This window comes from Pygoscelis adeliae, unplaced genomic scaffold (genome assembly GCF_000699105.1).
Source record: "Pygoscelis adeliae isolate BGI_AS28 unplaced genomic scaffold, ASM69910v1 Scaffold93, whole genome shotgun sequence".
Classification (NCBI taxonomy): Eukaryota; Metazoa; Chordata; class Aves; order Sphenisciformes; family Spheniscidae; genus Pygoscelis; species Pygoscelis adeliae.
The window spans coordinates 777,155-795,679 of NW_008824469.1; the positions used below are offsets into that span (position 1 = coordinate 777,155).

The 18,525-nt window shown below is 36.3% G+C and overlaps 1 protein-coding gene across 1 annotated transcript in view; it reads right to left on the minus strand.

The window, feature by feature from the left end:
* IFT81 (intraflagellar transport 81) overlaps positions 1–18,525 on the minus strand; it is a 42,940-nt gene that overhangs the window by 10,291 nt on the left and 14,124 nt on the right. Inside the window, exons 8-12 of the mRNA XM_009321183.1 lie at positions 16,509–16,672; positions 13,793–13,888; positions 11,643–11,789; positions 3,032–3,181; positions 955–1,083 (exon numbers count right to left, since the gene is read on the minus strand). Coding sequence (XP_009319458.1) covers positions 955–1,083; positions 3,032–3,181; positions 11,643–11,789; positions 13,793–13,888; positions 16,509–16,672 — 686 coding nt within the window. The remainder of the gene's footprint in view (positions 1–954; positions 1,084–3,031; positions 3,182–11,642; positions 11,790–13,792; positions 13,889–16,508; positions 16,673–18,525) is intronic.

Sequence of the window (18,525 nt, forward strand, 5' to 3'; positions counted from 1 at the left end):
GGTCATTAGCACAAATGAGACAAATTCTGCTCCCTTTGTTTCAACTGAGAACATCACAGAGAAGTCCAGAAGACAGCCTGTGTGCCAGGCACCTAAAGAGCTTAAGGAGCAGGGGAAAATGAAGGAGTTGCATAGCGGTGGACTGAGAGAAAGGAAGAAATCCTTATGAAAACAAACAAACAAACAAACAAACCTGCCTGCATAGGTTAAATAAAGTTTGAAAATGCTAACGGAGTCGCTTTAAAATATTTATACTGAAAATTCAAATTTGATCCAGCTTTCTATTTGAGAGTTATTCTAATTATACCACTTTATTTTAAAAGTGCTCTAATAATTTCAAAGAATGCTATTTTGCTTTTTGCTCTTTTATAATATTTTCAAATTAGAAATTCAAGTTCTGTCTTGCTTCTATGGCTATGTGGGAAGTTAAATTAAAACACGACAGATCTAAGGGCAATTGAAAATTAGGCTATAGAGAACAAGACAAGATATTTAGCTCTTTAGGCATATTAAGTATTTTTTTAACAAATGCTTAACTCCAGTGATTTACAAACATTTTAGAAAAATATTCTGTCAAAGATTCAAACCATTCATCTCTTTCAAATAATGTGCAAATATGAAACCACTTCTGAAATCACAAAGAAGTCAAAACCCAAAGATGACAAGACTTGATATCACTAATGTTTCTGAAGGGGAGGAAAGTAGGATTACTTTTTTTTTTTTTAATAATTCTGAATTTATTCTTCATACATTAAAAGAAATGCACATTTTGGCAAACTTTTTCAATTACCTTTGTAGAGGTATACTGTTTGAAAATATATTTTTTTATATATATAACCATAGATTAAATGAAAATTACCCCCCCCCCAAAAAAAAAAAATTAAACTTGGTTTTATATGCTGAGGAACCAGATATTGAAATTGAGGAAATACAATAGTTTAAGACAAAAATCACCATTTCAGACATGTTATCTAGTGTCCGGCCTTTCATTTCATCCATTTCACTCTTTACTGCAGATACTCTTTCCAGCTCCTCCTGGGTGTAACTGTATCCAGAAATACCTTTCTTGTCTTCAATAGCTTGCTGTAGACCCCAAAAAAAAATGCTGAATGTGAGTCCATTAATCGAGTAACATAGCAAATTCCTTCATAGAGCCAAAATATTGTAAAAAAGTGGAAACGGTAAGTACTGTAATTGATTTATTTTAAAAGTGATTAATAGTCTAGCTGCCACAACAACTAACTTTTTGTCTAGTGCCTGTATAGTAGGATAATAACAACTTTCTGTAAATACACTATTTGGTCATCCAGTGCCCAATGAAACTAACAGAAAGTTTCGCAAAGTGAAGTGGGCTTTAGGTCAGGCTCTGAAGAAGTTCAGCGTGTAAAATCCAGATGCTTAATCTGAAGATGTAGCTAATTATTTTTTAAACAACTATCAAGCAAGACTAAGTAAGTATTGTATTCATTATAGTAATACTAATACCATCTTACCAAATTCTAGCATTACATTACATAAAATTTACACTTAATTATATGTTGATGCAATGGTCTTTAGCAATGCTTGCACATTAAGTATGTAAGGAGGGTATTTTTTGTAATCTGAAAGCTAAGTGTTGATTTACGCATCCACAATTCATTAAAAAGCGAAACATTCCCTCTTAAAAGTGCCATGTGTCTATGAACTCCAAGTCCGTTATCCGCAAAAACCTTTTACAACCGTATGTTTGAGAAAAGATTTGTCTCTACTAATAGCTACTGCTACCATGATGGGAGCAGCCTGCAGACTTTAATAGCGGCGTGTTGTTTGGCAGCGCATTATGCCCAGGGCTAGAACAGCTACGTTTGATTCTATGGGGCAAAAGTGTGCACTAGTCATCTGGTGGTAAGAACTTCATGAAGTCATAGCTCTGTAGCTTTACTACACGGTAGTTTAGAAAAGGTCAGACCTGAATGAGAATATACTGTCGACCACGTGTAGCCACTTCACAGAAAAACTTCTAGTGCTCTGCCTCTGCTGTGATTTTCCTGTGGGATGACTAGTGTATGTTAGTTATCCTGCTGTAAATAAACACTTCATAAGTGAAACAACACATCCACACACCTTCCCTCTAGCCGAGTAGCAATCACGAGAAAAAGCTCTGCTCCTACTGCTTAGGTGCTTCTTTCTACCCAGGTAGCAGTTCTGGTTTTATTTTTAATTAAACAACGAATGGCCCGTTGAAACAGTAGGACACCATCCACTGCATCTTTGTGAGTATCTTTCCAAAGTCTATCCCGTGTATTTTCACACTTTGAATTTTCTTTTAATAAGGCAAATACTTTTATGTTTATATAACAAAACAGATATAAGATAAGTAAAAACAAAATATTCTGATAACAAAAATACTGGTATTAGAGGAAAATACTACAGCAGTAGATTTTTGTGAACTAAAAAGGGAATCTCTCTGCATTTGGGATGCGTGTATATTCCTTGAACGCTTACAGTTACGCATAGCAGAAATCCTTCTCCTGCTGTTCTGGCTTAGAAAAAGCATTCATCCGGTTTTAAATTTTTCACTTACCGTGAAATGCATGTTCTTCTAAATATTCTGGGGTTAGAATGTTTCCTTCCTGCTCGCTCTTTTTTTAAATACCATTCCTCTATATTTTGTAGCAGTAACTTGAAGCCTACTTGCTGTTGATAATTTTCAAAGCCCTTACTATGTATGTGGATACCAAAAACTAATTTAAGAATCCAGCCTAGCTCTGACTGGAGTTAATGAAGATTTACCATTGACTTTAAAAAGCAGGGTCAAGCCCCTCAGTCTAAAAAGAAATTGCAGAACAGTCATGACTGCCTGCACGAAACAGTTGCTGAACATAAAGTACAGCAGCTTAGCATACCCAACAGACAAAAATAATTTGTATACCCTAATGGCAGCAGGAGAGCTGAGGATGATATACATTAAAAACTAACAAAACAACATCCATCATTATATAGCCGTTATCAGGGAAGCAAGGACTATGGTAGCAGTAAATGCTTGCATTACCAACTGCTGCTGAATAGCCTCGTGGCGCTGTTTTAGAAGTTCTTCTGTCCTCTGGAGGACACCATATTCAGCTGTAATTTCTGCTATTTCCAGTCGCTTCTTTTTATAAAATGTGTTTTTGCTCCGGAGCTTATTAACATAGTGTTTAAACTGGAATGAGAGAGAACAGAAATATCATTTAACTTAAAGCAAAAAAGGGCCTTATCACAGACTGTTGCTCTATAAAATGTAATTATCCTATTTGGACTGCATATTGAAGATTAAGTGTTTAGAACAGAGGACTGGAATTCAGGATTCCCAGGGTCTATTTATTTTCAGCTCTGCATTTGTTCATTGAGCGAGATCAAGAAAACCAGCTCTATTGCTTTCTGTTCCAGCTCACTCATTTGTAATAGTGAGATCATTTGGTTCTGCTCACCACCATTTGACAGTTGGAAAAGTAATTACTCTTTGCAAAATGTTGTGAGAATCACGGATAATAAAAAAGTTAATGTAATAGTAATTTGCACTTGTAACAGAGCACCAGATCAGCCGTGTGTAGCCCCAAAGAGCTCTGCAGACCAAGAAACATGATAAGAAAGTGCAGAAAAACTGGAAGAGGGCATGGGAAAAGACTACTTTTTTTTAAAATCCTCGTTCTCACTAGTTAAAATTTGTTGTTCTCTTTCCTTGACTCTTGCAGACCTAAATGATATCACTGGCTAAGTTTTTAAAAACAGGAAAATAAAAGCAGAGTCCTTGCATAGAAGCAGAGAAATGCAATATATATTTCACTCAAAATCTAAAGTAATGAAGAATTTATATTTTTATTAAAGACTAAGCAAAATAATACATATCCTTACAGATCAACAGCCTTAGCTAATTTACATCTGAATCCGTGTGTGCTCAATTTGTAACACATATGAAATATCAGGTGTTGAAACAAACATGTAATATTTTTCTTTGCCTTAATGTTTTCCATCTGTCAAACAGGCTTAGCTCTTACTCTTATGTTTTACGTGAGAGCTGTGAGGCAAATGCCAGTCACAGCTCAAAAATGCATTCAGATCCAGAGATGGAAAGCAAATAAAATTTATTAGAGTAAATGATGTAAGAACAGGCTTCAGAATGTTCCTTGACGAGGAGGGGTTCAGCATGTGCAGAGCGAGCATAAAACAGGCAGCCCCAAGGAGAAAATAGGAGTCCCACTACCACTGATACAAGTTTAAAACTCGAACATAAAAGAACTTAGATTTTGACATTTACATTAATTTTTCTTTTTGCAAAATGATGCCTCTCCCTTCTAAAGAATAAATCCAAAAACCCAATGTGACCACAGCCTAAGAACCCCCAGAGTAACTGTATGTTCTATAAAAAGTGTCCTGGGCAAAATGCCCAAAATGAAATCAACCCTGTTCATCTGCCATCCTGTGCAATATCTAGGCCAAAGCTGCTTCTCTCTTGCTATGCTCCAGAACTATTTTTAAAGCCAAAAGCTATAAACGTTTTTGGTGAAAGAACAAACCCACAAATTACTCAATGTGCTCTATGCAGATTGGACTATGTGTGGCTTTGGAATACCATTTTACATTGTGCGTACTACCTAGGACAAGGATAGACAAGGTCACCTAAGCCACAGCACTGCACAGCGGAGGCAGTTCTGTTACAGTCATACTGTCTTTGTTATATTATTGGCACACTTAATATGGTATTACCAGAATTAATTATTTTTCACAGCAAATTCAAGTATATCCACTGAGTTAATACAAAAGACTTTTTTTTTTTACTGCTTAGACAATACCAAGTTTTCTGTGATTTTCAAGAGATTATGAAAGTATAAATGCAATCTCTCCAACTAACTGAGGAAAATTTAAGGGAAGCACAGTCATCTGTCTTGATCGAGTAGTTGCAGAGATATTTCATTTGACCAGTGGAATATAGTAAAGAATGATGTAAAGGATTAAAGTTACTTAGTATGTGACCACACACAGCTATCAACTCCGAACGATTTTCTGTCAGTTTATCCCAGGATGAAAAGCAAACTATTATTCTCTTCACTTCTATAGCTACTTTTAAGGTCTTGAAAATAGCTCGAGTGGGAGGTAGAGTATTTGCATATTCAATATTCCAAGCATAATGTATTTTACAATGGAAGTCAAAAGATCTTGTTGATTAAAGAACTGATTCCAGCAATGTTCTATTATTAGTTGATTAAGTTAGGACCGTATAATAAAAATTTCATCCAAAACTAACTACAAGTTGCTCACATTGGCAAGCGAAACCTATTCATTTTAGGAGACGGATGTCTATCTTTCATTGCAATCTCTGGCTTTTTAAAAGAAACTTAACCTTTCACATCACTTTTGTTGCAGCAAACAAGATCTAAACAACGGTAGCAAAATGGTAATATCTGTAGAAAATCAATCAATAGTTTGGCAGAATTTTCAAAAGACTTCATCTGCTCCAAACGCAGCAGAGATTAGCCCCTCAAAATCTCACTAACTGAAGGCTTCTTTAGATCCAGGGCCAAATTCAGAGCTCGAGTTATTAGATTTGACTCCACTTAAATCAGCAGCTTGTAGGGATCTTATGGCAAAATTAGGTTTCTGCAGTCTAAAAGGTAAGAATCATTCCGTAGGTTTCCGAAAATTAAAAATGAGCTTCCTCTAAAATACCAGTGCTTTCACTTGCGTAAGCATTAATTCTGAAGCTTTATACATCTCATGCTCCCATCTGTATGTAGAGATGAAAAATCAAGCCCTTAAAATGCTATAAAACATGGTATTTTACTGCAGTAAAAGGTCTTTTAAATAATTGGAATAGTTCACAAAAGAATAACATGGCCTAGCCGTATCACTTTAAAGTTAACTAACCAAAAGGAATCCGTTTTTGAGCAGCAGCATTTTCCCATAGACCAGGTCAACTGCTCCCCGCGTAGAAACTCAGCAGGCTCAACCTACAGAATTCCCATGGATCTGTCAGTGCCCGCAGTGATGTACCATTCAAGGCTATGTCCACTAGTAAGCTTTTCTTTCTCAAGCAACTTAACACAAATAGTTATTTAAGCTTCAAAGATTAAATGACTGGACAAGAACCAAATGCTGGCACTGAGTTAGCGGTTAAAGTAAACAAGCCTGGAGACCCATGTTTGCTAGCCGAGTCAGAGCCCCCTGAGATATAAAAACTATCCAAAGGAAAGCAAAGAAAGATTATGCTTTTTCACTTGGCTATTTTTATGGGTGACTGTAACATAACAAGCGTGGAATCTCGATTATGAAACCGAGTGAATGAAAACAGGACTTTGATCTCTCATATGATGTCCTGCAGCATGCAGGTATCTAGCATCCCTGGGCAGATTTCCTGCATTATGTTCCGTTTTTATTGAAAGAATCCAGCAACGCTAGTGCTTTATGCTTCTCCACTTATTACAATCTGAAAGTGATTGCTATCAACGGATTAAGTCTTACCACATTTTTGTGAAGTAATTAAATATTATGACAATTCTACATACGACAAAATCGAATCACGGCTATTAAAATGGCTTCTCCAGGACCAGATGGAGTCTGGCAGGTTACCCCCCTCCAGGAAAGAACATAAGCATGTTGATCACATGCTTCGGTGCATTGCTGAACTGGGATCAAAGCCCAGCTCCTCTAATGCTTAGTCTTACGCTTTCACTATAAGCCCATCATTTCGCCTCTTTAAAACTAACATTTGCCCCGTGTGAAGTTTTCACAAGGTTCTTATTCCAAGATTATCATTAAAGGAGAACATGGGTAAGTTCATTTTCAGAAAAGAACAAATCCCAGATTAATCCCTCACTTTCGAGTCAAATCTTTAAAAATAGTATTTGCTAGATTACTGTATCAATTTGATTGTGTTATAGTAATGAAAATATTCTTCATACGAAAGTACTACAGAAAATAAAGTATTAATTGTAAAAAAAAAGATTTCTTTCTGAAATGCATAATCTAAACAAGGTTCCAAATAAACAGTTTTGTTAATAAAATCATTTGCATAAGCACAATAATTGCAGAAAATCTTAGCTGACTATCTCTATTTTTATTAAGAATTGAGGAACAGATGTTTTAATTTTCTAACTAGACCAATTAACGGGGTACAGACTGTCCAAAGTATTAAAATTCAGTTAGGAAAAGTTCCTGATCATGACAGATTTGCAGTATTTTTTCTTAAGAGGCTCTAAATTTAAGCTAATACAGCCACTCTTGGATATAGTTAATAACTCATACATAGAAGGAGAAACTTCTAAAAGATACGAGCAGTATTACCTCAATCTATCAAAATTAAAGTATCCTACAGCCTGCTCACTAGACAGATCAATCAGGAAAATTCTTCACTGGCATTAAGTAGGATATCTCTTCTAGGAGTGCTTGCTTCTGGTCAGGAAAGAAGTATTAAAGTAGCCATTACTAATAATTGGATCTATCAGAATATTTTTAATGAAAAACCATTTTCAGTTATGACTGAAAATGCACAGATCAATAAAACTGATGATTTATTCATGCCAGTGGGTGCTGAAAGAGCATTCAGTTCAGTTCAGATTTGTCTGAATCACTGCATACATTTGGCTTAAATGACGGTTAACTTCTTACAGAAAAAAGCTTCTGGCTTCTGTAAGAATCCTACAGATTTTCCGCTTTTGTTCTCACAACTTGACTACCAGCTACTCTCCTATTTTCATATGTAAGGAGCCTTTGACAGACAGGAATATAACTGTACCTAGAACCTTAGTGAAAAGTTAAGAGAAAGACAGCAAACTGATAGGATAATATATCCTGGGTCCTGGCTTAAACCATTTAATGTTCGAGTTGGGAGCTCCTTCATCGCTACTCTCTTAAAAATCCCTCCACCTAGTTTGGACCTAGATAACTGTTTCTGGTGGATTCAGATGGACCCGACACTTTTAGAGGAAAAGTGACAAGATCTGTGGTCCAAGACCGACTGTTTTCTCTGTTTGCAAATTGAAACATTTTTTAGATTGTTTTACCGGGGGGCAGGTGGGCATGGATGAGCACTTGCATGAAAAAAATTAAACTCCTTATGTAAATGAATATGCAAACCTCACGTATCTGTTAACAAACTGCTAGGACTTTCTATGCCACATCCTCAAAAACATATTCATTTCAACTGCTGTAGCTAAGCACAGCTATGATGCTATTCTATTCTGATACCTTGCGAAAGTCTAGGTTCTTGGGGCTCTATGTTGAACTCCGAAAAGTACAATGCGTTGTGTGAAGAGCTAAAAATATCAGAGCTTTACCTAGGATCACTTGTAATTGAACCATCTAGCCTTCTAAGTGTCAACATTTGATTCCCTAATTTTCAGGATCTGACAGCTGCAGCTAGGAGCCTGCCAACTTTGCCCCATGCTCATTGTACTTTGTTTGAAGTACTTAAAAGACTTCATAATCCCCGAAGCAGACAATTTATTCCTACTTTTTTGTGTTTGATGTAAATGAATTGGTTATTCCCTGCTGTTTCCTCTAAGTTCTATCTAGCCGTACAACCTCTCAAACCAAGTGGAATGCTGCAACATTCCTTTTTATGATTACAGAAGAAAGCAAAACACTAACACCTAAAAACATAAGCCAGGATTGACCTTTTGGTGAATGAAGTGCTAAGAAGACCTCAACTGGAGATCCAAATACCGGTATGGGAGCACAAGCTAGGAAGGCACTGATTCTTCGACTGCCAAGTCCTGCGAGTGCCATGACATAAGAGGATACAGCAAAGTGAGACAAAGAAGATGAGAAATACTGGATATCGGAGACAAAGAATTCTTTGATTTAACTGTAGCATTTAGATAGGTTAAACATGGCCTGATTAAAAGCTCATTTTAAACTTAAGACAGCAAAGCTATTTGTTCAAAAACCCTCCTTCTTCCTTTTTGAAAATGGAGGAACTAAATGTAAAATGTGTGCAACTGCAACAAGAAAGCATAAGGAAGCTGTCGGTTGTCAGAGTGCAAAGTGAAGGTTGAATGTACAACCTCTTTCTGTCCCCACTGAACATATGTATTGCAACAGCGACTCACCACTACTACATTGATCAAGATTTCCTCCGGTATTGGCTCAAAGCTGGAGTAACAGAGCACTGAATCAGAAAATACAAATTTAAAAGCATAACATATCAGAAACGAATCTGTAGCAAAAGGGTGTCTGGTGAGTGATGAACCCAGACTTTTACTGATGAGAGGTAACCTGTTCACTTCATTTTGGCTTCATCACCTCTTCCCTGCCAACTTGTCTCATCTATCAGTCTTGTCTTCTCACAACCTAGACTCTGAAGCAGGACTGTTTCTATCATACGCATTTGCAATGTACTTTAAGGAGATACGAAAACTATAGTACCAAGGTCCTATGCAGCATTTTTGGCAGCAGGCATTGACAAAAGAGTTAATATCACTGTCTCCATTTTCCAGATGAGGAAACTGCGACCTTTGAAAAAGAAGCTATCAAAATCATCAAGAATTCAAATCCTTTCCTAGTTTTTAGCCATAGGAAACACTCTTTTTACTGCTTTACACTGGTGCCCGTGAGTACCACTACGGTATACCTAATGAAGTAATAAACAACAACAGGGCACGGATTGTCTAATATTGGCTTCCTTGGGCCAATGTGCAGAAACAGGAAATGCTTCTTAGGAAAAGACAAATACTTCTCATTTTAAGCTGACGGTTTTGTCCAAAGTGCTCAGTCATTTATTCTTCACTCCTCAAAATGAAGACTTGACAAGATTTTAAAAGTCAAAAGCAGAACATACTTTAACAAAAGGAATGCAGGTTATGTTCAAAACAGGTCTTGTCTTTTCTCTGTCTTGAGCCTCTTCTTTGTGTAAGACAATTAACTTGACTTTTTCATTATTAAGCCTCTTATGCGGTTTGTAACCGTGTTTCCCTCCTACCCAACTCTCCTTGAATTTCTATGGATCAGAGTACGTTGTCCCCCTCAAGAACAGGCACAACATGAATTATTTCTTACCTTACAGTGCATTTACAGATAATGTAAAACATATGTTGCTGTCTTGGTAATGCATTCTTGTTGCTTAATTAAACACTTTTTTCCCATCACGTCACGAAACACAGATTGTCTGCTTTCTGTTTTTATTTTTTCTTAAAAAGTTGTCAAAGACTTCAGCAACATGCCCGCTGGGGCTGAAAACCTTGTAATGGAGATAAATCAAATGCAGTGGTCGTCCTATTATTGCTACCTATGGAACACCTATGGACTGTGTATAGTACATCATGGCAAGAGAAATCAGTGTCTTAATTCTTCAAAGCCTCTCTGCCATTGCTTCCACCTGTAGTTTTCATCTTGATTTACAGAAGGGAAGAAAGGCAAGAAGGCAAAAGTGAAATCTATGCATAGATTCCATATTACACATTATGCATGAGTGTACACATACATGTTTCCATACTTGACTCACTCTTTAAAACACCTTTAAAAGAAAACTGATTTTTGTGGAGCAGGCGTGTCCTATGGGATCAGGAAGGGAGTTCCTTCCACAAAGGGCGTTCCCTCTATTGAGTAGTATGTAAAAAAAGCACAGAAACGGACAAAAAAAAAAGAAAGCGAAGAGTGTTACTCTTGATAAATGATGGCAGTGCAAATTAACACAGTATGGCGGGAATGAAAAGATACTAATTCAGAGAATGATGCAGCTAAAATACTCTTTGCTTTTGTGATTCTGCCTGTAAGTACACTTAGCAGGCTTTTTCCAAGTTGAGAAAAATTATTGTCTTAAGAAAAGTCAATTCATTTTGCTGACAAGCCACTACCCAGCTGCAGCAGCCTTATTCTTTGGAAACTCTGGAAGAAGAAAAAGCTGCTTTGATAAGTACAGCTTCAAATATAACTTCGCCTGAGCTACGCTGATTGTGCTAGTCAAAGTCTGTATTGCAGATAAACTTCAGGGGGGTCTGGGAAAATTTTTTTTAAGTAAAAACTTTTGTGGGTAATAAATATAACAGGACTAACTGCGTTTCTGATAATTGCTGGTATTATGCTTTATGATCATATATCACATAGAGAATGGGTAGTAACGCAGATTTTTATTATACGTCAAATAATAAAATTAATCTACGTGACTTATCACTTGAACTCCTAATGCCTTCATTAGTCTTGTTGACTTTTATAATTAGTTATTTACCATCATACCATTGTGATGATACTGACATTATTTTAACTCAGAGTCTGGAATGTTAAGACAGCCCAACATTAAGTCCTCATATAGCTTTCAATTTATTAGGTACAATGTGAATAATTGAAATTGATAATTTGAAAATAGCTACAAATCAAGCACTGCTGCAGTATAAATATTGGAAAGCATTTGAAAGCACCAGAAAGCATTGTACTATCTGCACAATGAAAAAAAAAAGTCTTTAAATATGTTAATTTTGGAATTTGATGACAAAAAGTGTGCATTAAAAAAAACAGAGACCAATCTGTTGCAATGCTGAGGCCATGTACTTTGACAACATACTATAAAAATGGATAAGATACTGTAGAAGCAGTTATTGCAATGTAAAGTTAAAAGGAAATTGTGAGTTAACAAAAATTGATCCATCTCTTGGAACTCCCCTCTTCCTTATATCCACTGTTATATTGCATACCTCATCCCCCTTCAGAACTTCAGAGCCTTCTAACTCATGGGCCTGATTGGTCTTCTGCAGCATCTGCCTTTCAGTGCTGGACATCTCTTCCTTAGCAGCCTGCAGTTCTTCTGCCTTGGCTTCCTTTTTCCGGGAAATTATAGATGCCTGCATGATCATGAAAAATGCGTATGGACAAGTAAAGTAAAAATTGCCTTGTTTAATCATTAGTAAAACGTATCCATTAAGTTTCAGGCATTGCGCCACTGAAACCACATTTTAACTGTCAGAAATGGATTTTCATTAGGAAATGTGAGCATGCCTCTTTGCAAAGAAGAAAGCACTGATTAGACATTACATACAGTGGGTTAAACCACAACTTCATTGAAGTTGATTGCAGACTCCCAACTTTCTTCAGTATGGCCAAGATTTCAAGCATACCCTTTTTCTCCCGGATTCACGTATTTTACATTTTACATTTACATTTCTTCACCTCATTTTTTCATTTTCATTGAAGAAAAAGGTAGGCATTTGAGCTGCTCCATTTCTTCCACTTAGTCCCTTTTTGTGCATATGTAAGATACACCAACAGGGCTTAACTGTAAAGTTATCCAAGATTTCACAAATGTCATAATACAGATTTTTATAACTCCAACCTACTCCAACCTACAGAAATATGTTATACTAACAGCCAGCAGAACCAAGCCACTAAATCTTGGCAAATAGCTAGAAGACGATGAATAAAGCAATACAGTACAGAAACAGTGTAGATTACAGATTATTCTTTTTTTTTTTTTGAGTTTAGAAGATAAAGCATTTAAAAAATAATATACAAGGCAGAATATTTAAAAGTACCTCATATTTGACCAGAAGCTAACAGATTTGGGAACGTAAGTATACCTTAGCTCGGGGAAAAAAAAAAACAAACATTTTTATCTTGCCAAAGTAAACTATGTAAAAATATTTTAAAATCAAACAACACATTAATTTAGATGCATGCACATGAATTTGGAGGCATGGTTGGTTTCTTCATATGAAAGGGAAAACTTAAGAAAAAATGAAGCAAAATACACACTGTCTAGGTTAAAAGGACCAGCTTTATTTCTAAAAATATATCTAACAGAACTCTGCTGGGGTAGTATCTCAGCTCTTTGCTTCACGAGATATCTGCAGTGACAAATTGTGGTACAGTATATGTGATTATTTTGTGAAACAGAAGCCAGTCCCTAGCAGAACAAAGCAAAGACCACCACGTGCTTTCAACTCACAGCAGCAACCTGAACTCCTGGAGTGGCTCCTCCACTGACATAATTCTATCACAAGCCAGTTGGTCTTTGGTACCAGCACATTATGTAGCGGGCTTTTCTTTCGGGAAGATGAGCATCTCTTACAAAACAAAATGGTGCATTTCATATTGCACATGTGATTGAACTGCAGTATACATTTTATCACAATTTCTTTCCTCCCACTGATACATTTTACTTAAGCCTTTTTATTTTTTAAACCGTCAGCATAAGCATCATCATGAAAATCTTCAATAAAATTAGCAGCGGTACAGGTTGCCTGGAAAAGAAATCACTTACGTTTCTGCATCAGCTCTGAAAATCTCAGAGTTCATAAATCCTTTTTATAACTTGTGAATTTAATTGTGAATTTAAGACTAGACCAGACAGCCTATCTTATAGAAAGACTATTTTATAGCCTCGGGGTGAAAAAGCAAAGAATACCTTCTTAATAGATGTAACGGGAAAAATAGCATGTGGTCAAACACAAGCAAGGGATGTAACTGAAAGGAAGCCTGGCCTCCAGGTCTGACTGCAGCACTCAGCCCACATGCTGCCTTTTAAGAATCTGTCCACAGCTGGAGCTTTACCAAAATAGCTCCTCCAAAATGAACCTTCCACAATTACTGTGATACAGCTGAAGGGCAACACCTAACAGCTTAAGGACAGCAGTCAATACAAACTCACTAACGTGACTGAAAGCAATTGTTTGACTCAGCCCTAAACATACATACATATGTTCAACAGCTGTTTATTTTCTTTTTGTCCTCCATTATTTCGTATTTCTACTGATTTATGCTAAATAAAGAAAAAAATCAGTATATAAAACAATCAGCGACTGAAATTGCTCTACTGCCTCTGCTTAAAAAAGGTTTTGTTCCTTCTTACCTGTTGGCGATACATGGAAAATTTGCTATCAATTGGTTCATACTTCATCATTCTTTTCTCAATAAGCTGATTCATTTGTGCATTTACTTCATTTATCTGCAAGACAGAGCAGAAAACTAAGGAAATGGAGCTTTATTGCTTTGTCTTCTCCAAGAATTAAATGCTTTGCAAACCAGATTTACAATCCAGCTAGTTTCATTTTTAAAACAGAGAAACAAACCCAAAAAACTCAATGAGTCATTAAATGTTGGCCAGGAAGAGGCTATGTTTTTGGATTTCCAGTTCTGTGCCTTTATGATAAGGACAAAGCATGACGTTGGCCCCGAAAATGAAGTAAACTGCTGTATGTGGAGAGAAAATGCATGTGAATTGGTACAGACAGAAAAAAGACTGATGTTGTCACATACTAAGTGAAAAATGTAATTTTATCAATAGTAACTAAAATTCCTTTTCACTCAACCATTTATCAGAAGTTTAAAGGGGAACAAATAAAGACTTAAGTGATATCAAATTTCATCAATACTTTGAAGAGTCACAGACCATCATATTCCAGCTCTATGGTACCGTCTTTCTACTGCCACAAAATGCACTTGTTTGTCCATCGTTGATCTCCATTCTAGCTGAAGCTTTAGAGCCTGCTGCATCTGGAAACTCATAAACAGCTACACCAGTGTACTGACTGCAGCTTTTCCAGTCCTGACTTAATACTACACCGGGACTCTCATCAGCCATGGAAACCACAGCCCTAGCAACCTTCCTTTAATTCTCTGCTAACTAGATGAGTGCTGATAAGCAAGCAGTGTAAATACATGCTGAAATCCAATGAAGTCAAAACATAACGCAGGTACAGTGCTGGGCATTACTCTAACATTTCTATGAGCAATATCCGTGTACTTTGAAAGCTAAGTATTTCAAATAAAGTGCTCAATAGGACTAAAAATACTCCAACACCTGAAAAAAAAACCCTCCTGTAAATTCTGTTCCTTTACAAAAGCTAGAACAGGCCTGAATTTGAAGACAGCATAAGAATTCCCTTCTGTGAATAAATTCCTGGTTTATATATTAAAAAATGCATGATAGTAGCATGCTTAGTGCAATTCAGCTCCTTTTTAAGACACTGAGATAATAGAAGGATGACTTTAAAAAAAAAAAAGCTGTCTAAGGCCATGCTGTGATAACAGCCAAGTATATGACATGGGTTTATTATCTATTAAGAAGAACATACTTCCAAACTATAACAAATTAAAAGGTTACCTCATGGAGAAAGAGAAAAAAAAAAACCTTGAAGCTTTTTAAAATGCTGCCAAAAACCCAACAATACTCTTGGAAAAGAAAGGTGCAAAACGGCTTCAATTATGCTTAAAAGAAATAACTGCAACCACAAATACTGTTTTGATTAGAAGAAATAAACTAGGAAAGACGAGGCTGAGCCACAGAGCTAGTTTAGTATTTCAGACCTAATCTACAGTTTAATAATGCTGTCATCCTTAAAAGTATAACGATCGGGATCCAAAATGGCATTGGGTTGTCACTGATTTTACCTTTACAAAAACTAGTCTTAACCTTAAAACAGAATGTATTCTTGATGACATTTGACTGCTGATTCTCATCTGACCCAAAAAACCTGTAGGCATTTCTTTATTACATTACTTTGGCATGTTCTATGTGTGAATGCACAGGCTGCTATGATGTTGATGTAGTTGCTGAACCTCTCTCTGCTTCAAGACACAGGAAGAATGGTGGATGGCAGCCCTCACGCCCACGGGCAAATCATTCTCCGATCTATTACAAATACTCTGTTTCCTCATTATCTACATTTCACAGCAAAGCCTGAGTTGGAGATCCTGGGAATATTAAAAACCAACCGATAAGAGAGGAAGACATTTAGACTGAAGAGTGTACCTAGTAGTATGTAGGACTAGTCTTTCTACCCTAGCTAACGTTGTAAATTTTGATCATCATCAATAGAAATACTAATAATTAGCATTCCTCTAAATTCTTCTAGAACATAATACTACATATTTAATCTTTCATTTAGGATTATGCAAATATGAAAACTTCATTGAGTAAAATATATAAATGTACTTCCGTGGCAACAAATCCCTCTGCACATTTTGGATATATACTACAAATAAGGATTGTTGCTCATTCTAACACCATTTGCTTTTAACTTCTGAAAAAATCTGGAAAGGTAAATCGACTATTTGATGCCCAAATTTCCTTTGGTCTTACCAACTAAAACAAACAACACAGACCTATTCCAAACACTAAGGAGGTCTCAGCCATTGCACATTGATTAAGACATAATGTTGCTGAAGATGTATCACTCAGAGAATGCTGTTCATCACTCCATAAACACTCTCGATATGTTGGTATAAACTCCCTTGATGTCAGCGAGAGTTTAAAACAAGTGAAAACTGAAGAGAAGAAAAATCAAACACAATTTTCTAAATAGCATTTAAGGATAGGGTTGGGTTTGGGGTTTGTTGGTTTGTTTGGTTTTGTTTGTTTTGTGGGTTTTGTTTTTTTTTTAACTTATCCGAGAGATTGCATTTAGTGATTAACACATCTTCTTTTCTTTTACAACTGAAGGGATGTTCCTTTGGGAATAAAACATTTTCTCAAGGACATAAAGAAGGGATAAGAAAACTACAGTGTACAAGAACCTTAGACTATGCTACGGAACACAAATTAAGTGTGACCTTGGTCAACTTACCTTGATTTCAAGTACATTGAGATCAGATTGACTCATAGCTGGCTCTGCAACCACCTTTTGTAAGAAATATGTTGAATTCTTCTTACTTTCAAGCTCTCTAGGTATTTTTTCAGTAACCAGGTATGAATTGAAATTTATCTCCTCTTCTAGTTTCTTCATTAAACCTTAAAAACAAATTAAATCAGCGTGTGTCTATAAAAGTAGCAGATAATTAAGTTTGATTTCACCAACACATTGAAGTATTTAGCAGCAGATTACAATAACAACAGCATAACATTTGAGTCTTCTTTTCAACACTCAAAGAAACAGGTAGTTACTTGATTTAGATTTTTAATCTGGATGTTAAACAACATAAAATGTATTATTATCCATCTGTATCTCTAACTTATAACTATTAACTCCTTGACAGATTCTTTTCGTCAATAAACAAGTAAAACCCTTCTTACATGAAGCTCTAGCTGAATCAGATACAAAATTCAACATGCAGCATTGATATAGAAAGCCATAAACCCTATGCGTGTCTTATACACACCAAAATATTGGATTCTATGTTATTTTTTTTGTGTGGTGAATTACATTCTTCTGAAATTTTAAAAGTTAAGCGCTAAACTTTGGTTGCTTATGTGCACGCAAGATGAGGGGCAGCAAAGCATGTCACAGCTACGCTGACTTGCTCAGAGCTTTTTCGAAGCTTGTATCCCTTGGAACCTCCCTGGCTGGAGCAGTGGAGCAAGCATCCTGAAGTTGGTCCTGCTCACAGATTGCTTAAGTCATTGTTTCGTGTGAATTACTTCATCTACAGACAGAAATTATCTCTGTGTGAATCCTTTATCTGTACAAAGATCATAATTTGGCCTAGCTCATGCATAGATTTGTTATATCCTTGGAAATTCTCCCTTAAAATAAAACTTTAATCTGGCATCTAAAAAGGCCTTAAAATTATCAGAATTTAATGTATGCCTACTTTACGGGTCTTTTACATTGCTGGAACACTCACAAATTGACTCTCTGTAAATAGCAGACTTTTTTCTTGTAAGAACAAGCGTTTAATCTCAAGACAGTATATAGACTGAGAATGCTGAAAAGAATAATACAATAGAAAAAACAAGAAGAAATTCCTGAGTAATGTCAAAAATTCTGTTGAGAAAAGCAACCCCATTTATAAGTTTTGCTCTACACAAGCCTGATACACACTGCATATTACCATGCTTATGATGACTTGGCTCTTGCTAGGGAGAGTAATTTAGCCTCCTTAACAGATAATTTATAAATAAACATAGGTACATACAGATAAGAACAATACACAGCTAGAAAAATGCAACAGAATAAAATAAAGCATCTGTTTAAGTTACATTACACAGTATTCCGCTGACAACAGGCAGTTTAGTGCAATTACTCCTCCGAGACACCTGTGCCACGGACTACAGTAAGATTTGGAAGTTATGTGTCAGATGAGGGTGGGAATAGGTATTTCAGAATATTTTTCATGATCTAGATGACTAAAAGGTAAGTATCCTAGGTACTTTTTAAAACTACTTGCTAGAGTTGTTTTGTTGGGGTTTTTTTGCGGGGGGGTGTCTCCACATTTGCGAGAATATGGAATTGCCAAGAAATGTCAAGAAAAACAAGAAATTCACAATCTCTGTCTCTTTCATATGCTGCACAAGCAGAGAAAAGCTTGAGTACGGCGATACAATAGTACAGCTGATGTTGCTGAAAGAGAGATGGGAAAGGATGTAGGTGAAAGCGGAGTTTTTGGTTCTCAGGCTAAAAAGCCTGCTGACCATATCACTGACTGACGAGAAGGTCAGAACAAAGTGAAATACAAACCTAGGAAAAGGGGCCCCTGTTATTCTGCTGCTATTTACCTCTAGAAACACTGCACTGATAGATCCTCCTCACCCTCTGCTCTCAGCTCAGACTGAAAGGAAAGCTACTTGGTTTAGCTACCAGAGAGGAAATAAGCCATTAGTTCCTGAGAAGGCCTCAAGAACTAGAAGAAAGAAAACAGACCCTA